The sequence below is a fragment of the Camelus ferus genome, chromosome 21 (genome assembly GCF_009834535.1).
Source record: "Camelus ferus isolate YT-003-E chromosome 21, BCGSAC_Cfer_1.0, whole genome shotgun sequence".
NCBI lineage: Eukaryota > Metazoa > Chordata > Mammalia > Artiodactyla > Camelidae > Camelus > Camelus ferus.
This window is the reverse complement of record NC_045716.1, coordinates 12,176,390-12,201,117: the sequence shown is the minus strand read 5'-3', so window position 1 is coordinate 12,201,117 and position 24,728 is coordinate 12,176,390. Positions and strand designations below refer to the sequence as shown.

General features: G+C 35.9%; 1 protein-coding gene across 1 annotated transcript; it reads left to right on the top strand.

The window, feature by feature from the left end:
- The first annotated feature begins 142 nt into the window (after nt 1-142).
- On the top strand, nt 143-22,218 carry BLZF1 (basic leucine zipper nuclear factor 1). Its single transcript, XM_006173244.3, has 7 exons — nt 143-476; nt 1,453-1,532; nt 9,882-10,321; nt 11,679-11,878; nt 14,922-15,050; nt 16,336-16,555; nt 20,841-22,218. The coding sequence occupies exons 2-7, from the start codon at nt 1,502-1,504 to the stop codon at nt 21,024-21,026; spliced, it is 1,206 nt and encodes a 401-aa protein (XP_006173306.1). The 5' UTR covers nt 143-476; nt 1,453-1,501; the 3' UTR covers nt 21,027-22,218.
- Nucleotides 22,219-24,728: the final 2,510 nt, after the last annotated feature.

Sequence of the window (24,728 nt, the reverse complement as noted above, 5' to 3'; positions counted from 1 at the left end):
TGAGAGTAAACGTAGCCCCGCCCTTCCAGCCGACACACCCGCCCCTTCACGCCGTTGCCTGGGGCGACGGAACACCGCCTACCTCTTTCCAGCATCATCACTTCCGTTTCGTTGACAGATGACCCGGAAATTCAAGCTAATACCAGCCTGGGGTCCAAATAGTTTCTCTTATATTTTTTGATAAGGGTTTAACAAGTTTTCACCTCCTGAAGTCTTACACCATATGTTCTATGTTATTTGAGTTTAAATGAAGCACAGAGTGTGATTACCCTTTTCTTTGGGAAAAGTATTCCGGAAAGGAAACCCTGAGTAATCGGAAGTGATTAGTAGTGAACCAGACGTTTGATGTCACCAAGGCCTGGGCGGATCGGTTTCGGAGTGTGAGAGGAGTGTGCGGGGAAGTTAACCCAGGGATACTAAGCCGAAGAACCTGTAAAGTGAGGCCCCCTGCGATAGGAAGAGTAGGAATCTGAGAGGTAAGTCGACGGACGGGCTTGTGTAACTAAGTAGGGATTTTGGACGGGCACAGAGGTCTGCGTTGAGGTTTGGTGTTAAGTAGCTTTGGATTTAGGGAAAGGTTGTTTGTTGTTCCAGGCAGGCTTGTTCAGGCAGGGACGGAACGTCATTGTTCTTTCCAAGGGTATTTGCAGACCTGTTTTAAGAACATTAGGAGGAGGGTTTGTGACTTTTGAGGAAGGTAGTTATGGAAGACGCTGTGCCGAGTTATATCCAGTAGTCAGGAGTGATCGTTTTTGTGTAGAAACCGGTTGTCTTCTGGTGTCCAGTTCATCATATTCATAAATCACTGCGTTAGTGTCACCCTCGTTCTCATGTGCTCCACTGAACCTTAATCTATACGTAAGGCCATGTATACATTTCTAAAAGCATATACTTTGCCATTTTATTTTTATTACCCAGAACTGCTAATTAAGTTATCATGAATTTTTTGTCGTGTGTTAAACATCTAAACAGAAGCTCCTCTCTGATATATATATATGTGTGTGTGTGTGTGTGTATATATATATATATATATATATATATATATATATATATATAGTGAACAAAATAGTGTAGTAATGTCTCCAGAGAATGTAATTACTTTTAAATTCCTCCTGTCATATCAATGATACAAAAACCCCTACAGTAACTACAGTGCTATTGCTGAGCTACAATTAAGAACGCACATCTGATAATTTAGAGTGTACTGGTGATCTTTTAGAGTATACAGTGAAACAGAAATTTCAAAGTAAACCACCCCTAATTTTTTTTTTTTTTTGAGACATTTGGTAGCCATATAATATCACCTGTGGAAAAGGGCTATGAGGGGCACTCGCTAAATGCAGGTTTACTGAATGCAGGAGCAAGTAGAATATCAGAGTATTTCAATTACAGGTACTTAGCGAATGTGTTTATATGGTATTGTTTAAATTCTTTCATTTTATACATTTTTAGGTTTTCTTCAGTAGAAGTCTTGGGGTGCATTTTCAGTTGTTAAAAAAAGATGGCTACTCTTGAAAGTTTAGAAGCCAAAGGTAAGTTTTCTTCTTTTGATGATAATTGTTTTTAAAATGTGAAATTTATGACAATAGGATGAAGAAATGTTTGAGTCAGGTAACCAAATCTCACAGAGCCCTTGGGAATTATTTGTGTTTCAAATTTCTTCATGTTTGTTTTTTAATGCAATGGTTACATCTCAGTACTTCAGATATACAATTGAGTATTAACATTATTTGGTAGTATATATTACATTACTACCACTGTTAAACATTTAGTGTAAAAGGAAAGTTTTACAGCCATGTTCTCTATCCACCAGGAGATTTAGATTTAAATAAATAAGAATATACATTTTTTAAGATTTAAGTAGATGGACAAACAACTAGCAAGTTTAAAAGACATTTTCTTATTGCATTGATTTGTTATGGCTACTATAACAAAGTACCACAAACTGATGACTTAAACAACAGAAATTTATTGTCTTACAGTTTTAGAGCCTAGAAGTCCCTCTGCAGTCACTAGGGAAGGATCTGTTCCAGGCCTCTCTCCTAGTTTCTGGTGGTTTGCTGGCAATTTTTGGTACTCCTTGGCTTGTAGACACATCACCCTGATCTCTGCCTTTTTGTTCATATGGCATTCTGCCTGTGTGTGTATGTCTCTGTGTCCAAACTTCTCCTTTTTATAAAGACACCAGTCATATTGAATTAGGGGCACACACTAATCCAGTATAATCTCATCTTAATTGATTACATCTGCAATGACTCTTTCCAAATAAGGTTACATTCTGAGGTATGGAGAATTAGGACTTCAACATATGAATACTTGGGGCTGAACACAATTCAGCTCATAACACTTGCTATCCACATTAGTTACTTTTTAGTTCTGTGTTGCTTATCATTTGTATAACATTTCATACTGTTGATCATTCCCACCTTTTGAAATACTTTCCTTGATTTCCATGACTTCACTCTTATTTTCCACCTACTCTGTGGCCCTTCATTGTCCAGTGCAGCCACATGCCTGGGCTATTTGAGTTTAAATTAATATTTTTAAAAATTAAAAATTCAGTTTCTCAGTTACACTAGCCACATGTGACCTGGTGGCAATTGTATTAGAAAGTACACATATAGAACATTCCCATCATTGCAGAAAGGTCTATTGGACACCCTTTTTCTGGCTATAGTTTCTTTTTCATCTTCCTCTTCTTCTGGTTTGTGTTTTTAAAATCAGTTTCTTTTCAGCCCTAGTTTTCTTCTGTCAGGGCTGCGGTAATTACCTGTAAGAATGACTTCCAAATCTATTTATAACTCACATCTCTTCCTTTGTGATTCAGATCCTTAAAGGCTACTGCATTCTTCACTTAGACATAGGTAACAGTCTTAGCATGTCCCAAAATGAGCTCCTCCTGATTCAGGTTATTCTTGGGTGGAGTGAGTTCTTGGGCAGTCAGTAAAAGATGGGAAACTATTTTGTAGAAGCCAGTTTTGCAGCAAGCCAATCTCCAACAGCAAACTCTTTAAAGGGAGTTTAAATGTTCTTAGGAAGCAAGGAAGCAAAGATCAGAGTCACAGGGAGGCTTTTTATGAAGTATTAGAATAAGCAAATCAGAAACTGAAATGAAGGTAATAAACTTGGGATTAATGGGAAATAAGAGCAATTAAATGGTAACTAATATGAAAGTAATTAGCATGGTGCTTGGCAAAAAGCAAAAACAAAATATGACAATATCATTAGTAATTAAAAGTTATTGCAAGACCTCAGTGAAATTAAACTTTTTTATTATTTGTTGTTACCTGTTTGTAATGAGTTATAAAGCACTTTCACATACATTATTTCATTCGATCTTAATTTTACAAAGGTAGCTAATTCAGCTATTAGTCCTAATCCTACTTAATATGTTAAGTGTTGTCAGTGAAGAAGAGTTACTCCTATTGCATCGCCTGAGAAAAGGTGCACTTACCATGCTTGACATTTGTCAGTTGCCTGCATTTCCTGTAATTGCCTCAGAAGAGAAACAAGATTGGCTTAATGGGGATGGAACTTCCTCTCAGCAGACATCTGAGCAGTACTGTCATCATGAGAGGGATGTGTCCTTGCTGCTAGGGCTGTTTCTGAAAGGGAAACATGCAATAAATAGGAACAACTAGAAAATTAGAATTTGAATCCAAAAGTTTTCTTGGGAGCAAGGTTGAAATTAGAAGTAAGGAGATTAAAGTCAGTTAGTGAAAGTAGAGCAGTTAGGAATGTCTGAGATGTTTAAATATTTATAATTCCATAAAATAGTCTGACTTTTAATCCTAGGTCTGGGGACTAATAAGTATTAGGTGAAAAAGAATTCCATGGGCAGATAAAATTTGGGAAATGCTGGGTCAAAGGAGAGATTATACTACAGGACTTCTCAGATCCTTTAATGTACTAATGTACACTGCAACTCCAAAGAGATTTAGTATGCATTACTGCCCACACTTATTTGACCAGGGAACTCTTTATTTGTGGAGCCTGTGACAAAAGGAATGTTTGGATTCCAAGTCAGTAAACGTGGGCCTAACTCTAAAGTCCAATGTCTATAATATGTTTTTCTAATTTAATGGTAACTAAACTTTGTTAAGTGATATTGGTGACATTTAAAAGAATATTGATCTAAAATTACCGAGTCATGATTCCTAATTTATTTAACTGTATTATAGCTGAATCTGAACACATTCTGAAAAGTATGTTAGATTATAACTGAGTTAGGAATTAATGATGTAGTGTAGAGGAAAAAAAAATAAAGCAGTTTTTAAATGAGTTAGTTATTGGTTGTTAAAATGAGACCTTTTAGGTAGTGTGTTTTTCTTTTTGTTGTTTTCTTTTTGAGGGGGGAAGGAATTAGGTTTATTCATTTATTTATTTTTTTTAGAGAAGGTCCTGGGGATTGAACCCGGGACCTCGTGCATGCTAAGCATGCGCTCTACCACTTGAGCTGTACCCTCCCTGCTAGTGTATTAATGTTAACATTGATAAACGTCAGTGAGCACTTCTTGTCTGCACCAAGCACCATTTCATAGTTGATGATACAAAGATTAGGAGTCAGTCCCTACCCTGACAAGCTCTCAACAGTTTAGTCCATGAGAGAAACAAATTACTTTAAAATACTCTTATATTTGCATTATTCTCAAAGCACTGAAGGATAAGGGGAGGGTAAGGTTAAGTGATTTGACCAAAGTCGCACAATGCGTGGCAGTAGGAACTGAAGTTTTTGACTCGTAGTCTGGTGTTCTTTGTACTACACCATCCTGCTGACTTTGAGTATGTCTTCACAGATTTACAGTTTTATGAAAAAAGGAGAAATGTTTATTTAATAAAAGACTATAAAATGATATTCTTTTTGCCTCAGTATTCTAGAGCAAAGTTGGTAATTTGTGGCTCCTGGGCCTCCTGAGAATATTTGCAGTTTGGTAATAGGGAACACTAACTTTGAATCCCACTTAAGCCAAGTGTTATCCCAAATAAAAAAGAACTCTATTCTCATTATTAGACCTATATTACCAAGAGAAAAAGAAAAGAAAAATTTTACTCATTATTATTATACTTTAAATTTTATCTTTAAAATTTTATTTTTTCTCTTTATATATACATGCCTATGTAGTACCCTGAATTTCACCTCATGATCTACGAAGCCTAAAATGTTTATTGTCTGGCCCTTTGTGGAAAAAGTTTGCCAACCTCTGCTGTAGAATGTTATTTGGTCTCCCCCTGCATTTCACCAGTTTGGGGGGAAGGCAGTAGGAATGAGCCATAAACCTTCGATGTTTATTCTTTGATAAGTGATCACAGGTGGAACTTAATGTTGGTAATAACTGAAGAATTGTTTTGTTGGCTCCCTTCAAAGAGTGGAGAAGAATAGGCCTTGATGTTTTGCTTTACTCAGCCATTGCTCATAATTATGGAGCTGGTACCGTAGATTGTTGTCTTCCCACTTGGCAGAAGGTAATCGCTCATGAATGTGCCCTGGATTGTGCCTAGTGCGTATGTAATAAAGGTTTCTATGTGTGTCACAGGGAAAATAGAATTATGAAAGTAAGTTACCGGGGGAGGACATGTAAAGCTCTGACTCCCACGTGCCCCCTTGCCCATGCACAGTAGCCAGAAGCATAGCTGTTACAGAGAGGGAGCTGCCATGCGGTGATGGTACCACTTTGGTACCATAAATGATGAGTAAGTAGAACAGTTTCAATAAAGTGAAGAGTAAATTGAGGTTGAACCAAGTGGGTTGAATTTCTCAACTGGAATTTTATGACATATTTTGTTTAAAAAGAGATTTTTGTTAAATACCCATTAATGTTTCTTTGCCTTTTAAATTTAATGTTAAGCATTTTGTGGTTTGTTCTTGAATCTCCATTACCTAAAATTCCAACTCAGAAATGCTATGGCTTGCCTAGAAATTGTATTTAACCCTAACAAAATGTCACACCTGCTTCTTGTTTCTTCAGCTTCAGTGGGCTTGAATGATATAGCTCTCATATGTCTTTTTGTTGTGTTTTTTTAATTATTAATTTATAGTTTATGATGCCACATTACATCTTAAATGGCAGAGTGTCTTAGTGATAAAATTAAATTTGCATTAGACAGAGTTAGACAAACTTAAAACCAGATTTTAAGAGCAAGGGAATAGGCCTTCACTTTTAGAACAGTTCAGTGGAAATTTTCCTTCGAGGTGCTAATGTGCTACAGCATGAACTAAGATATCAAACCCTTTATTTCACTTTGTGAAGTGTTCCTTTGTTCGTCTTTTTGAAAGTAGAGTCAGTCCTAAAGCCCAAAGTATGTCTTAGTTAAGGTATTTAATACAGAAATGACAAAATATTTTATTCCGTTGTAACATGTTTTGTTAAATAGAACACGTTAAGTGTACCTCAGATGTCTTTCTACGTCCTGTCTAACTAACATAACTCAGGATCCCCAGTACATTGCTGCATACCTAGGAAAAACTCCCCAAAAAATCTCTTAAATGAAAAAATAGTTATAAGGTCTGGTGACACAACTTTGTAAGACTCTAGCATAAGAGAATAAAAGTCAGAATTATATTTTATGGCATTATTTAAGCTTTCTTTCTCCCCTTAAGATCCTAAGTTGATTAGAGATTTTTTTTTAAGAATAATAGTAAAAGCAATAGGAGCTAGCATTTAATGAGTGCTGACAATGCCAGACACCATTCTGAACACTTCACATGTATTATTTACTTTTCAGTTCTGCATTAGATCATAGGAATGGTGCCTGCACAAAAAATAAATAAAACTAAGTAAAGGCATAAGTAATAGACCTACTGACACATTGACAGAGTTATTTCGTGAGGCAGTTTGACAATGCAGATCTTTACCTGGCACATTAATTATGTTCTTGAGAATTTATTCAAAAGAAGTAATTTAAAAGTTGAGGAAAAACCTATAGGCATAAAATACTCACTAAAGCATTTTTATAATGAAAAATTGGAAGGAGTCTAAATAGCCAACAGTAGGATAATAATTTATTAAATAGTGCTATATTAACTTGAAGGAATAATGCAGTCATAAAATGAAAACTATGAAGACTAGCAAACTGGAAAAATAAATTAAGCTTACAAAGTTAATTATAAGTATAAAAAATATTGAAGAAATTTGAAGTAATGGAAAGTTATTTTAGAGTTATGAGGATATAGGTAATTTTTTCTTACTATCTTTTAATAATGTAATGTTTTTAAAAATATTAATAGAAACTAGAAGATACGTGATTGTGTATGAAGATAACCTGTTCTACTCTGTAGTTTCTGTATGTATGTAACAAAGTTTGGAAGAGGAAAAATAAACTCATTAAAAAGGGGAAACCTAATAAATAAACCTAAGAAGAGTATTCTTGATAGGTATTTTCCTTGCTGTAAAACATCTTGATAGGTAATTTTTTCATAGCTTTGTTGTTGTTGTTGTTGTTGTTGTTAACATTAGCCTGAGCAAGCTTACCATTTCTTAAAGTTCTTTGCTGGAGAATTCCATTTCTAGGGCCAGGATCCAGAAACCAAGGTGACAGGAGTCTGTTTGAATTTGGAATGTTTATATATTATGTAATCTCTCTTTTATATGGCTTTGTATTTAAGAAATTCTTAAGAAAGGTTTAGTTTTAATAAGACTTCATTATTGCCCTAATCAAATTGATTGTTCTCATAATTGCATGGGTTATGGCAAAACATGGTTAATCTATAATTAGCATGAATTAATTAATAATTATAATACTTAATTGAGCAGAACATGGTACTGATAACTAATAGTAACTGAGACTAAAGACATACTTTGGCTTTTTTTTTAAAACTAGGGTTAAGTAACACTTTTGTAGAAATCAAATTTCTATAGAAATATTTTTCTACCACTTACTTCTCACTTATTATATATTACCCAGTGATACATGTTACTTTGTTACATATATGTCCTCTCTCCTCAAATTTCTGTGCGTAGAGGTCCCCACTACTTCACACAATGTCTCACCAGTATTAGGCACCAAGCAGCATGTTTGCTGCCTGTGAAACTCAGAAGTTTATCATTATCACATCTTGTATGTGCTCATCTCATCCACCTCCCCTTGTTCTCATGCATTAGAGAATCCTGGGTGCAAGGCACTTTACTAAGAATATAGTGGTTAGCAAGAGACACACAGTTCCTACCCTCATGGAACTTATATCCTAGTAGAAGACACAGGCAGGATATAATTAATTACACTGAAAAAAAAATGCCTATTTACCATTTTGATAAATAGTAAAAAGAGAAATGCAGGGTCTTTGCTGTAGGAGTATATAAACAAGGAACCTAGCCTAATCATGGAAGATGAGAGAAGGGCTTCCCTTAGGAAAGGTTGAACTGAGATTTGCAGTATGAGTAGGGGAGAGGGAGTTAGCAAGAATATTCCAAGAAAAAGTGTCTTCAGAGGAAGTGGAAGGTTTTGCTGCCATTGAGACATTAAAAGAAAATAAGTAAGGCTGGAAGTGAGGGAGTATCTGAGGGAGTGAATGGCGTAAGTTGAGACCCTGGAGATAAACAGAGGGCCAGATCACCGAGGGCCACGTAGGCCATGGTAAGGATCTTAGTCTTTGTCCTGACAGTGATGGGAAGCCACTCAGGGGTTTGATGCAGCACAGATCTGCATTTGTTTAAGCTCACTGTGACTGTTATATAAATTCTGTGGGCTTTTGCAGACTGATAAAATAGGGTCGTTAGCAGAGACAGTAAGTTCAGTTGATGGGAGAGTAGTTTTGGTTTGTGAAGGCCTCCCAGAACAATTAACAGCTTAGCTCTGGATTCAGATTTGGACTAAAATCCCAGTTTGACACTGATGATTTGGACAAGCTATTTAACCTTTCACAGCCTCTGCTTCTGTCTACAAAATGGGTACTGCTGTGCTTACCTCATGAGACTTGTAAAAATTAAATGATACTGATGCATCTTGAAGGACTTAGAAGAGTCCTTGGCACATAGTAAATAGAATAAAAGCTAATTATTATTACTATTCATAGGCTTTGGCCTCCATTTTCTCAAATGTATGCTGGACTTGTAAAATAGCAAGGCCTCTAACTTGTAGCTCATAGGGATATTTCTGGATGGACTAATTTTGGAACTCCATGTAGGTTAGGTGTCATCTCAGCCTCCTTCCCAAGGTTTGCAGCATCTCGTTCTAGCATATCCTCCATTCTTTCTAAGCTCTAAACCACTCATTTTCTTGAGTCACTTAGTGAAGTTAGCCCTTTCTTGGAGAAAGGTGACTCAATGAAGTTCTTCTTACACTACTCAATTTGAGGTAAGGTAAAATAGGAGAAAAGAAACAAATATTTCTGTTATTTGGCTGGAGCAATGGTAGTATAGTGATGAGCATAGCTGCCTTCCAAAGGTTCTCTGAACTCAGGATGGCAAGATAGCTTTGGCTTATATGAGGGAAAATAATTTATTTTATATTTATAGCTTATATTTATTTTTATATTTAACTAACATTATTGAGGGTCCACAGTGTGCCAGGAACTTGATTTATTACATTCTTTCTTACCACACCCTGTAGCATAGTTGTTACCATCTCCATTTTGCAGATTAGGAATTAGAGATTCATGAAGGGTTATTTACCTAGGATTATACTAGGAGGTAGAAGCTGGAACCAAATACCGTATATCCAAACCCCTTGCATTTTCTACCAAGAGAGAAACCATTTACTAAATTTGAACTTGTAAGACTTTGTTCAGGTTTTGTTAACACATGGTTATTTTGTTAATTTTTACTCTACATTTTTGCCTTTTTTTTTTTAGTGGCAGTAATTCTGAATGTGAGTAAAGCAGGCCTTGGCATTTTCCTGGCATTTCTTTTCAGCGAGTAGTGTATGTTTTGTTTTCCTTTTTATAGTCCTCCTTACTTCAACTCCAATCCGAGGAGCGGGAGATGGAATGGAAACTGAGGAGCCACCTAAATCCATTGAAGTTACCTCTGGAATCCAACCTATAAAGCATCACATCCTTCAGAGTCCACGGAAGAAAGCAGTTCCATCAGAGAGCCCAGGAGTTCTTCAGCTAGGGAAGATTCTCGCTGAGAAAGCAGTGGAAGTCGAAGCTGTAAGAATATTAGTTCCCAAAGCCGCTATAATCCATGACATTCCCAACAAAAACGCAAAGGTGAAGTCTCTGGGACATCATAAAGGAGAATTCCTCGGCCAGTTGGAGGGAGCCGTAGAACCCAGAAAGGAACTTTCCGAGGTAAAGAATGTACTGGAAAAGCTTAAGAACTCTGAAAGGAGGTTACTGCAGGACAAAGAAGGTCTTTCAAACCAGCTGAGAGTACAGTCCGAGGTAAGAACAGCCTTAATAGCTTTAATGAGCGCTGCTCTTTACGCTTGGGCCTTCTACGCCTGCACGTGGGAAAACTGTATTTCCTCTTGGAACGTCATTTCTTACAGCTTGTCATTTATCTAAAAAGCTTCCTCTTAAGTTTCTCATTCATAGTGCCTCCAATAGAACTAGTTTATGTTGGGAACTTAAACTCTAAACCTGGTTGAAAATGAAGTATGAGGTACTTTGGATAAGAACACCTATAAGGTGTAAAGGAGGTGACAGTTACGAACTTGCAGACCAGAGATGCCTGACCAAGTCAGACTAGCTAGTAATCCTTGCTATAAGGATCATAAATTCCAAGTATTTTTGCCTATGTGTAGATAATACTCGGAATAAAGAGAATGGTGGTAAATGTATCTGTATATTCACTGTAAGTGGAAAACTATTTATAGTCCTTGATTCTGTTTCTTTAGTCTTTAGATCTTAGTCAACATAGCCTTACCACCCTCCACTTTGTTTCTCTGTTAGATTATACATCTTTTTACTAGATGTTAGCCTTTGTGACACCATGATTAATGATTCTTACCCAAATATGTTTCTAATATATTTAATAATATATTATATTTTTAAATAACTAATTTCAAATTAACAAAAGTAGTACATATTTACTTAGAACATTTTAGAAAATACAGCAAAAATAATGAAAATACTATCACGTATTATTGTACCATCCTACTATAAATACATAATTATACATATTGAGTCCATTTTTGCCTTATAACTTTTTTTAGTTATTAATATTTTGCCAGATCATGGACTATTCTATTAAAATATCATTAGTAGCAACAGTGTTCTTCCGTGGCTGCACCAATACCTTTTATTGGACATTTATGTTTTAACTTTTTACATTAAGAACATGCTTATAGACATCGTGAATTACTTCCTTTGCTTAAATTCTTGAAAGTAAAAATCCTAGAGCACAAAGACATGAATTCTTAAACATTGAAAATGATTTAAAAATATATAAAACATTCTGTCATATTTTTTAGCAAAATTTATTGGTTTAGTTTACTAATTTTTTGCCCTTAAGTGTTGCCTAGAGCAGTTTGTAATTTTATGGTAATTATTTGTACTCTTATAAAAAGAGGCTCAGTTTATATCCACAGGGACTACAGATTGATAGGTATATAGAGATAGAGATAGATGTGGCCTGTATATATTATGAAACTTAAATATTTAATATCACTTTTTTATATACATTTTTAGTAATGGAGGTCCAAATTACAGGAAACACAGTTTCTCTTTTGTTTACTTTGCTACATTAAAGTCACTGACGTTACTTTGAGCTTGTTGTATTGGTCATATTTTCCTCTAGGTCAACCGTGAGTTAAAAAAGCTGCTGGTGGCTTCGGTTGGAGATGATCTTCAGTATCACTTTGAACGTCTATCCCGTGAGAAAAATCAACTTATTTTAGAAAATGAAACCCTAGGTCGAAACATAGCTCAACTTTCTGAACAGTTAGAACGCATGTCGATACAGTGCGACGTGTGGCGAAGTAAATTCCTCGCGAGCAGGTATTTTCTTCTTTAAATAGTATTTCATTTCCTAGTTTTTGCTCTATCAGATCTTTGACCCATAATGCAAGAAAATAGATTGGAGTGTGAAAATGTCTTACTCAGATTGTCAAAGTACCTCATGTATTATTTAAGATGCGGACTCTCCCTTCTCTGGATGGTCCCGGCATCTCCTTAAATGGAAAAGTGATAGCATAAAGATCCTCTCTCATTCCAGAATTCTGAGTTATTCTTTCTTCTGTAGTGGAAATCACTCCTACTCCGATATTTAAGACCAAAGCAAAACTGTAAATTCAGATATCTAATAAATATTAAAATATTTTTTAGAAGTATTTTTCCCCACCTTCTATCTGGAGAACTCAAATATCATTGCCACTCCATAAAGTAATATTATTTGTCCCTCATGCTCTGTTCTCATAGCTCACTTAACTACGTCATAGAGCTTCCTATCCTTTTCTCTCCATGCACAGATAGAAAATGCTAACATCTGTACAGCGTACTGGATGAGGCTACTTTCCAACGGGGGAGAACCCCAGGGCCCTAGTCCAGGCCCAGGGACATACTGGTAGTTGGGAAGCTCTCTTATATATTACGAGTCTTTGTTTATTTACCTCCTCCCTCCAATGTTAAGTTACTGGAGAATAGGATCTGGGTGTTATCCACCTATGTATTTCCAGTGCTTTGCCAAGTGCTTCTCATGTAATAGTTTAATAACTATTGATTTAAATTTAATCATTTGGAGATTTCTCACAGAACACCAAAGGTTTATAGGCTATACCTTAAGAATCACTGATTGTAATGAATAAATTTTTAGGGAATCATTTCTTCATGTCTTAATATCTGTGATACTATCTAGTAATTTATTACCCTCTTGAAATAATTTGTTTCTAATTGTGCTAATATAGGATGCTATTTGGAGAAATTTACTGTTTATTGACTTAGAATGACTGTTTATTCTCATTGAACAGTTTGAGGCAAATCATGCACATATTTTACAGATTACTTTTTTTTATTTAACATTCACATCAATGCTGATAGTAACATTCTAAGGGCAGTAATAATTAAACCTAACTTCACTGATATTTTAGTTGATTTAATCTTTCAGTATCAAAATTATTTTCATTTTAAGGAATTCAATGGCTACTTTGGTCAGAGCCTTTAATTTTAGTTTTAAGATTTTCAGTTGATAAAAAATACTTGAAAATTTTGCTTCAGTTTCATCAATAGAGAGAATTGGTTAAATGAATTTTGGTACATCCATTCAGAAGAAAACATGAAGCTGTTTATTTTTTTTAAAAGGGAATGAGAAAGCTTTCTGTGTGCTAATACGAAAAAGTCACCGAGATAAATTATTAGGTGAAAAAAGCAAACTATCGAAAAGTCTCTATTAAATAATCCCTTTTTTATAAATAAGATGAATATATTTTAACACATACTTTTATGTTGATGTACACATATATTTTTTTTTCTAGAAAAATGTATTGGATACTTTATTGATTACTGATTATAAAAGGAGGGGGATCCTGGATAAGAGGAAAAACTTAGTTTTCCTTTTATAAAAGCTTCCTATATTAATTTAATATTTTTCTAAGGACAAAGAGGTAATTGAATGGTAGAAAATAATACATTTTTAGTTTTCTATACAATTTTCTGTATTTAAAAATATCTAATTAATGTCATTTTTTCCAAAATTTGATTAATCTAGAGTAAACTTAAAGCACGTTCCAAAGTCTTTATCTAAGAAAGTTAATTGTCATTTTGTAAACAAATATTTTAATTGAGTCCCTTTAATGAGTTCTAGGCTTATAAACATTTTATTTTATTTAATTTTTTGCATGTATCTTTCTGAACTCATGTTTTTGGTTTTTTATTTATTTATTTATTTTTAAACTTTTTTTTTAATTGAGTTATAGTCATTTTACAATGTTGTGTCAAATTCTAGTGTAGAGCACAATTTTTCAGTTATACATGAACATATATATATTCATTGTCACATTTTTTTTCACTGTGAGCTACCATAAGATCTTGTATATACTTCCCTGTGCTATACAGTATAATCTTGTTTATCTATTCTACATTTTGAAATCCCAGTCTGTCCCTTCCTACCCCCCGCCCCCTTGGCAACCACAATTTTGTATTCTATGTCTGTGAGTCTGTTTCTGATTTGTATTTATTTATTCATTTATTCATTTATACATTCATTCATTCATTCATTCATTTATTAGATTCCACATATAAGCGATCTTATATGGTACTTTTCTTTCTCTTTCTGGCTTACTTCACTTAGAATGACATTCTCCAGGAACATCCATGTTGCTGCAAATGGCATTATGTTGTCTGTTTTTATGGCTGAGTAGTATTCCATTGTATAAATATACCACATCATCTTTATTCAATCATCTGCCAATGGACATTTAGGCTGTTTCTATGTCTTGGCTATTGTAAATAATGCTGCTATGAACATTGGGGTGCAGGTGTCATCCTGAAGTAGGGTTCCTTCTGGATATATGCCCAGGAGTGGGATTCCTGGGTCATATGGTAAGTCTATTCCTAGTCTTTTGAGGAATCTCCACACTGTTTTCTACAGTGGCTTCACCAAACTGCATTCCCACCAGCAGTGTAGGAGGGTTCCCTTTTCTCCACAGCCTCTCCAGCATTTGTCATTTGTGGACTTTTGAATGATGGCCATTCTGACTGGTGTGAGGTGATACCTCATTGTAGTTTTGATTTGCATTTCTTTGATAATTAGTGATATTGAGCATTTTTTCGTGTGCCCATTGATCATTTGTATTTCTTCCTTGGAGAATTGCTTGTTTAGGTCTTCTGTCCATTTTTGGATTGGGTTGTTTGTTTTTTTCTTATTAAGTCATATGTAAGCTCATAAAAATTTTAAATGGTTTTTAGTGAAGGTTTAAAAACTGAGAAATCATTTGACAACATTAAATCTTTTTTGTGAGTTTTCAAAAAATGACAGCCACAAAGATAGTATGTTAACTTCATTACATTTCAGAGAATTTATAAGTAAGATTTTAATCTTTTCTAGGGTTATGGCAGATGAGTTAACCAACTCGAGAGCGGTTTTACAGCGTCAAAACCGTGATGCACAGAGTGCCATACAGGATCTCCTCAGTGAACGGGAACAGTTTCGTCCGGAAATGCTGTCTACCCAGAAGTATGGCACTTCTTTACATTCTGAACTCTTCTACTTTCTCCTGCAATATTTGTTATTGAGATAGTTCTTTAGTATTTATACATTTAATAACTTATGGAGCACATACTTTGAGTAGCATTTTAAGATAGATGCCCAAGGGAAGGAGGAAGACTAAGAAAACAGAAGGCATGCCCCTTATATTCTTAACTGGGGAGAGAATTAGTTATATCTGTAATAGAAGAAACCTCTGGATTTAAAAGTAGGTTTTGGTTGTACTTGTAGCAGTATAATCAGGGGAAAAATAGATACACATGACGAGCATCAGGGATGAGGAGAAGCATACACTATAGATTCCATAGACATAGAAAGGTATTAATGGGATATTATAAACGACTCTGTGCCAGTCAATTCAACAACTCAAATGGACAAACTCCTTAAAAGACACAAACTACCAAAGAGTATTAAAGAACAGATAACCTGAATAGCCCTAACCTATTAAAACAATTGAATTTATAGTTAAAAACCTCCGAAGAAAGGAAACTCCAGCCTACATGGATCCACTGGTAGATACTAACAAACATCTAAGGAAAAAATAAAACCAAATTTACACAAACTTGTTTTAGAAAATAAAGAAGGGAACAATTTCCAACTCATTTTATGAGGCCAGCATCATCTTAATACCTACCAAAACCAGACAGAGGCATTATAAGAAAATAAGGCCAATATCTCTAATGGAACATAGATGCAAAAATCCTTAACAGAATTTTAGTAAATCAAATCTAAGAATATATAAAAAGGTTTATACATCATGGCCAAGTAGTTTTTATCCCAGGAATTATAAGTTGGTTTATCATTTAAAAATCAACCAATGTAACTCACGAAAAAAAAATTTATATATACCGTATGATTATCTCAATAAATGCACAAATCAAATCAGTCGTTCTGTAGTATGGGAGGTGGGTATAGCTCAGTGATAGAATGCATGCTTAGCATGCACGAGGTTCTGGGTTCAACCCTCACCAAAAAAACAAACAAACAAGTTTCTAGTAGTTCTATAATACTGTATGAGTATACTAGTATACCTATGCTAAAATATGGTAGCCAAAAAAGGTCCTATTTGTTGAGTGATTTCCAGATAACCATAAGATTGATAAGTGCTTTAATCTAAGTTATTTTATCAGACTTACTGACTTATTGAACTGTGAGAGAAAGATAGGGGAGAAAGATACTGTAGGATTTCAGAAACATGTTTCTCATTTATTCAGCATCCTTGCTAATGTTCAGTGTTCACGTGCGTTCTCTGCAGACTGTTAGAAGAGCTCTTAGTCTCCTTGCAGTGGGGAAGAGAACAGACTTACTACCCCAGCGCACAGCCGCACAGCACAGCAGAACTAGCATTAACGAGTCACAAGTTGGCAAAAGCAGTAAAGTCTCACCTTCTGGGAAATGTTGGCACTAATGGTCAAAAAAAGATTCCATCAACAGTTGAATTCTGCAGCACCCCAGCAGAAAAAATGGCTGAAACGGTAAAGTATTTCTCTTTCATGATCTGTGGAACTTCTAAGTCCGTACTGAACGGTGACGTGTAATAATGGAAAGTGCTTGGCACTGGGAGTTAGGAAATACGGGATCAGAACCTGGTTCTCATGCTGATGAGCAAATGATCTTGGAGAAAATTGTTTCCTCCTCTGAGCTTTAATTTTCTCAAACATAATTATTCTTAAAGAGAAAAGCTGTAATTGCATATTTTTTAGCTACAGAACCAGTGATAATCCTTTTCTTAAGCTCATTTTGATATGAAAACCAGTATAAAATTTTTAAATTTAGTAATAATGAGTAGATAATTGTTTATTTCTCATCTTAGACATTATTTGTTTTTCCCACAGAGATGGGAATGTGCCAAATACTACAGAATCAATTAATATAGACCTGGGATCTACAGTCCTGGGTGAATTCAGGGTTCATGCATATGACCTGTCAAATACTGTGGACTCACAGCCCTACAACCACACCAAATTCACTTTCATTATACTCGATGTCCGACTCCCATGTCCCCATTATAGGACTTGCCATTAACCAGAACTTTTCTACTTTTAAAGTCTTCAGCTCACATCTCTCTCTCCATGATCTGTGATCTCAACTTTTCTTCCCAGCTCTAATTCTTTAATTCTGAATACCCTTGTTCCTTGATTACATCATAATTTTTATTCCCTTGATCCCTGCATGTTTTCTTCATCTCATCAGCTCACTCTCCTGGCCGCTTTTCCTGCCATAGTTTGCCTAGACTACATTCCTAAGTGCCTTTCTCCCTTATCCTTTTCTCGGTTACCCTGAAAATCCCACTCCTGTGTCACTTCAGCTGCTTACCTTCTTTGTTTCTGTATTCATCCAACTGTTACCCAGATTCAGCAGATGACTTTGGCTTCTAATTTACAGAAGAAAAAGAGGGCAGAGGCAGAAAATTCCTTCAAGGTCCCACTTGGCATCTAGAAGCTTAGCTGTATGGCAACCAGCCTTCCATTTATTTCTCTCACTGGAGGAGGTTCCCCTCCTCCTCTCCAAGCCACAGCACTCCCTCCAGGCTCAGCAGGCCTCCTACCAACAATTACTTACCTCTTTTGGCCCTTTCCTTTTGGCTTAAGAACATGCCCAGTGTCTCCCATGTAAACAAGAAAAGTGTCTCCCATGTAAACAAGAAAAGTGTTCCCTCTATCCCAAGTTCTCTGTATATGGCCTTATCACCTTCCCTTCACGCCAAGGCTCATGAACAAGTTGTCCATACTTATGTCCACTTACATACCATCCATTCCTCACCTCCTGCCATTGCTTATCAGTCAACTTCCAGTTCCACTGTTCTCAAAAAGTACTCTTAGAAAGGTCATGAATGTTTAAATACTTTGTCATGTTTTACTGTATCTAGCACGGCTTCCTTGATACTCCCTTTACTTATGTGACATTAGTCCTACCTGAACCTCATGCTGCCTCTCTGAACTCTTCACAGACTTTTTTCTCCTTTAAATGGTGATATCCCATAGGAACCTGTTCCCTGTGTTTTTCAAACTCCCTCAGTTTCTGAAATGTCATACCCTCCCAGCTCTCCCTACCTCTGTGAGCATTCTTTCTCAGTATCTGAAGGGAGGGGGGCATCCTCTTCCTGTGCCTACTCTTGAGCCTTTCCTTACATGACATGCTTTCTACATTCTCTAGGGATTATCCTAATCCCAGAGCTTTATGCTTGTGACTTCTTAGCAGTTTCCAATGTAGTATAGTCATTTCTCAGTAGATAGTGGCTGTCATTTTTATTATTGCCTTCATTCCCCTAATCCTGTTGCCTTTACAAATCCTATCAGTTCATTCTAATTTATTCCCTCTCCCAAGTTCAAACACCTGATCTACACACTAGACTTTAGCAACAGCCTCCTCCAGGAACCAATGTTCCTGCCTTGCTTTTTACCTGCATCCAGGCCATCCTCTCCTGGACAGAGAGTTTTTATATATAGCTACAACTGAATAACTATGCTGTACACCAGAAATGAACACAACATTGTAAATCAACTATACTTCAGTTTTAAAAAAAAAACAATTCCATCATCTTGGTACTCCTGTTCAGAGGGCTCCCAGTCTCCATTATTGAATCTGAATTATTTCATATTGTTCAGAAGGCTTCTCATAATCTATTCCATCTCCCCTTCTCTGAGATCTTTTCCCAGGTGTCCCTGCCCACTGCACTTCATGTGCCAGCGGTGTTAACCACTCTCATTCGATGGGTACACCACTGTATCTCATGTCTCTGTACATACTCCCAGCATCTCTCTCCTGGCCCAACCACTATACTGCCTTTAAGAATCAGCCTTCCCTGAATCCCACAGGCAAACCTAGATGCTCCTTCCTGCAGGCTTCCATTGCACTTTGTACATATATCTAGTATAGGTCTTTACTGTGTTAAGTTGCAGTTGGATTCCCCATCTCTCTCCCAAACTGTAAGCTCCTTAAGGGTGCGCACTATGTCTTGTTTCCTTGAGGTCTGGCATAAACCTTTGTACACAGTAGGTGCTCAGCTACTTACTGAATGAATCAGTTCTTAAAACTAAACTCATCATCTTCATTTAAAACCCTGTTTCTCCTTTTCTATTCTTTTTGTTGGGAAATTACATGGCTGCCTACTCAGTAGCAGGCAGTAGCATTTGGTATAATTACTCCTGATTCCCTGAAACACTCTCTTCCCTTGGCTTATGTAACGCTACACCCTCTTGGCTCTTCTCTTTTCTCTGACCATTCTGTTTCACTGTACAATGTTGCGTAGCCTCAGGACTTGGTCTAGATCCCCTTCTCCCAATCTTCTATCCACCATATATTCTCTCACTGAACAAAACTGACAGACAGTCCTATTTCCTTAGTGTCTCTTGGACCTTTCAGCCACATTGCTTCAAGGTCACCATTTTTTAGCTAGATTATTGCAGTAAACTCACTTTCTCTGTTTCCCTATGTCTGCTTTCATGCCCACCCCTTCCCTCATCCATCAGTTGTGTATAGAGCCATGTCTCTGAAAGGCACCCTGCCTAAAATCCTTCCCTCTCACCTTCAGGCTAAAATCTAAGTCTTCTATCTATGCTGTTATCTCAGTCTCCTTTCACTGTATTCCTTTGGCATTTTGCTTCTCTCTCTAAGGGCACATAACGTAATAACATACATAGAGTATTGGGATACTTTTCTTATTTCCCCTTCCAAATTTATATGCAACTTTAAGGTAAGCATTTGATCTTTGTTTGTCCTCTAGCACCTAACCAAGTTTCCATAAAATTGGAAGCATCTCAGAAACTAAATTGAAAATAGCAGTAATCCAGTAGAAAAATAGAGGTCCTGAAATGGAAAGGTGCCTCTTAAATGATGCCAGGACATTCTTAAATTAACCGTGGCTCTTTGGGTACATTAGTGACTTAGAAAGAAAAAAACCTGCTGGACAGAATGAATGCTGGGGAAACAGGCATCTCCAGCCATTTCTAAAAGCTCTTTTGAATAAGACTTACTTAGAAAGAGAGAAAGCTCTTCCCCCACTGCTTTTCCCAGTTCTTTTCCAATTGCAGTGCCCATCTCCTTCACAACATAACCGATCCTCCTCGTATAATGATGGTTGGGAGAATATGAACATGAGAAACAGGACTTATAAGCCAGACATGTTATCCTGGCCCTTAATCAGAGAATTTTTTCAAACCAAGAGTTCCTCCTGTTGTGGGTCTTAGTAAAGGAATAACGGGAAAAGTCAGAGCAGAAGAATTCAGAGTATGGTTTCCATGAATCCAGAAACAAAAACACGATTGTTAGCATAAAATAACTGCATATAAATTAGGAGAAATGAAAAGGCATTGATTTTACAAGTAAATGATTAAAAACTTTGAAATAATATTTCAGTAGACAAATGAAGGCAGAATCCCAGTTCTAAGCAGTTCAGTGAAGGACAAAAGGAGGAAGGTAGTGGGTACTTTCCGGTTAAGGATAAAAGTCAACATCACGTAAGGTAGAACTGATATAACCTTATTTTCTTCTATGTTTTCATATATCTTCATCAGTTTCCATAAACATTAATTTCATTATTTTTAAAAATAGGTAACCTAGGTAATAAAGTAACTAGACATCACTGTTATATTTAGAGCTTTTTGAGAAAAGGCATTAAGTTCTCTAATCAATCAAATTCATCAAATGTTATTTTTTATCATAGTTACACATTAATGAAATAGAACTTACTGGTATTTATATGTCAGTAAAACCAAGTCCCTATCACACACATCTGACATTACCTCTTATTTTCCTTAGGTTCTCCGTATTTTGGATCCAGTTACATGCACAGAAAGCTCACCTGACAATCCATTTTCTGAGTCTTCACCAACCACCTTACTTGCTACAAAGAAAAATATTGGACGATTTCATCCCTATACTAGATACGAAAATATAACTTTCAATTGCTGCAATCACTGCCAGGGAGAACTTATTGCCCTTTAACATTCAACGTGTTGGAGGCACACTACAGGCACTTGCTTGTTACCCAAGAGTCATTATTATTTGGGAGCTGGGGTTCTTTTAATGCTAAAAGGATTATCACTTTCTATTTAAATAATATATATCCCTATAGATATTTCATGTACTGGACTCCAGATTACCCTTTCTTAATAAACATCTCAGGGTAAGAAAAGAATGAAACTGCGCAGATATATTTAAAGTAGAGAATACTTTCCAGGCATTACATGATGGTTTTCCTAAAGGACTAAAAGAAAAAGATTGTATACCTTTCTTTTAGGCCCAAATGTATTGTTTCTCTTGCTATCCATTTTACATGGGCAGACTTAGTTTGTACTCTACAGCAAAGACTGGCAGACTGCAGCCTGAGTCACATGCAGCCATGCCCATTCATTTGCTGTTGTCTAAGGTTGTTTTTTTGTGCTACAGCAGCAGAACTGAGTACACACAGCACGGTTTGTGGGGCCAGCAAAGCCTAAAATACTTATTGTCTGGCCCTTTACAGAAGAAGGTTTCTGACCCTCTCTAAAGTAAAAGTTGCTGGCAAGGGTTGGGGAAGGAGTGAGGGAGGAGTCCTTTCCCTTTTTGGTGATTTTGTGCCAGGGCTACAGAAGAGTCTTATGGAAATACTATGGTGAGGGGACTATTTTAAAAATAAGTGCTATGTGTTAGGAAAATTTAAAGTATTTTAGAGCCACATTAACAAATGTTTGAGCAAAACATGTTCTCATGTTGGTTTTCGCAGGGGATTCCGTATTTTCAATGGATGCCACTTGATATGTAGAAGAAACATTTTAACTATTGAGCTCATTTTGGCAAATACAACACAACAGGAATATCCAATTTGATACTTAGGAAATAGGGTGGAGAAAGTAGGACCTTTCTAAAACTTGTACAGACTCAAAACTGCAATTCAGTTTTTACTATGTAATATATATTATTATTTATTTATGATGGGTCATCATAAAACACCCTTGTATTGGCCTTTAAAAATGTCTACAAAATGTTTATGCCAAATTACTATAATTAGCTGCAGAAGTACTTCTCAGAAAAGAAATTCTTTTAAAAGACAAATCTGGTCAAATAACAATTTTAGTATCAACTTAATGATATTTTATTTGGTCTGATTCATCTGAGTTATAGTTTGAAGTGGCAATAAAATTCTCTACCTTCTTCAGTTTGAATATTGATTTTTTCCCCCCCAGAATGATGTGGTTTAGTTCAAGTCTTCATCCACCTTATACCATTTACAACTGATTCTTCAGCCTTTCCTTTAGGTTTACCTAGTATAAAAATTGGAAAATAACATAGAGAAAAATCTTTATAACATTGAATTTGGCAGTGATTTCTTGGATATGACACCAGAAGTATAGCAAAAGAAAAAAATAAACTTCATGAAAAATATAACCTCTGCACAGCAAAATAAACAACAGAATGAAAAGGCATCCTACAGAACAGGGGAAGATATTTGCTAATCAGGTATCTATTAAGAGTCTCATATCCAGAATAAAGAAGTACAACCCAACATCCAAAATACAACCCAACTGAAAAATGGGCAAAGGAATAGACATTTCTCCTAAAAAGATACACAGAGGGCAAGTAAGTACATCAAAAGATGCTCAACATCATAAATCATTAAGGAAATGCAAAATGACATCACTTCACATCCATTAGAATGGCTGTTATCAATAAAGCAAAATAACAAGTGTTGGCACAGATGTGGAAAAATTGGGACCCTTGTTCATTACTGGTGGGAATGTAAAATGGTGCAGCCACTATTGAGAACAGTATGGAAGTTCCTCAAAAAACATAGAATTACTTTATGATCCAGCAATTCCATTTCTAGGTAGATACCCAAAAGAACTGAAAGCAGGGACTTAGATGTGTATTTGTATACTAATGTTCATAGCATTATTCACAATAGCCAAAGGTAGAAGTAACACGTGTACTTTGATCGATGTGTAGAAAAGCAAAATGTGGTATATACATGCAACAGAATATTATTCAGCCTTAAGAAAGAATAAAATTCTGATATATTCTACAGCATAGATGAACTTTTAAAACACTATACTGAGATAAATCAGAAACAAAAGAACAAATAGTGTATGATTCCACTTAATCAAGTACCTGAAATAATCAAGTTCACAGAGGCAGAAAGTAGAACAGTAGTTTTGCGGGGTTAAAGGAAGGCAGAATGGAGAGGTTTTGTTTATTAGATAGAATTTCAGTTTGAGATACTGAAAAATTCTGGAAATGGATAAGTGATGGTTGTATAACATATAAATATACTTAAAGACACTAAATTCTACATTTAAAAAATAGTCAAAATGATCAATCTCACATATATTTTACTAACTTAAAAACAGAAACAAGAAGTTATACCTACACTCTCGTAACCCAAACTAATGGCACACTTCTGCAACTGTTGATTTGAGAGTGTCAATAGTAATAATAAAGATAACAGTTAACTGAACAAAAGAGAGAGAAAGAGACAATGACTTCATATCAACAACCAAACAACACCCCTCAAGGAATTAGAAAAAGAATAGCACACCCAAAGCAAGCAGAAGGAAAACAACGGAAATTAGAGTGATGGTAAGGTAGAGATTAGAAAACCAAAAGAGAATCGAGGAAACCAAAAGCTGGTTCTTTGGAAAAAATCCACAAAATTGACAAACCTGTAACCAGACTGACCAAGCAAAAACGAAAATGCAAATAACTAAAATCAGAAATGAGAGTGGGGACTCAAGAAGAAATAGAAAATATGAACAAGCCTACAACAAGTGAAGAGATTAAATCAGTAATCAAAAACCTCCCAACACCAAGAGTGAACCCTAATGTGAGCTATGGATGTTGGGTGATAATGATGTGTCAATGCAGGTTCATTGATGGCAACAAATGTTCCGTTTTGGTGAGGGATGCTGATACTAGGGGAGGTTTTAAGGAGGGAGGAGCAAATAATATACGAGAACGCTCTGCACTTTCTGCTCAATTTTGCTGCGAACCTAAAACTGCTCTAAAAAATAAAGTCTATTAAAAAACAAAAAAATCGCCCAACAAATTAAAGCCCAGGACCAGGTAGCTTCACTGGTGAATTCTACCAACTATTTAAAGAATTAATACCAATCCTCCTCAATCCATTTCAAGAAAATAAAAGAGGAGGGGACAGGAAACACTTCCTAACTCACTCTATCAGGCCAGCATTACACTGATACCAAAGCCAGATAAAGACACCACAAGAAAAGAATACTACAGAAAAAGATCTCTTCATGAATAAAGATGAAAAAACCCTCACAAAATACTAGCAAACCAAATGCAACTGCATAGTAAAGGACTATGTACCACCAAGTGGTGTCTGTCTCTGGAATGCAAGAAAATCAACTCATGTTAATATATCACATTAACAGAACATAGGAGAAAACCCGTATTATCACTTCATTTGATGCAGAAAGAGAATTTGATAAAAATCCAACAAACTCTCATGATAAAAACACTCAGAAAAATAGCAATAGAAGAATAGGAATAAGTAGAATAGAGAAATAAGAACAGAACTTCCTCAAAGTCATCAAGGGCATTTATGGAAAACCCACAGCTAATATCATACTCAACGGTCAAAAACTAAAAGCTTTCCTCTAAGATCAAGCACAAGACAACGATGCCCACTTCCACCACTACCACTCTACATTA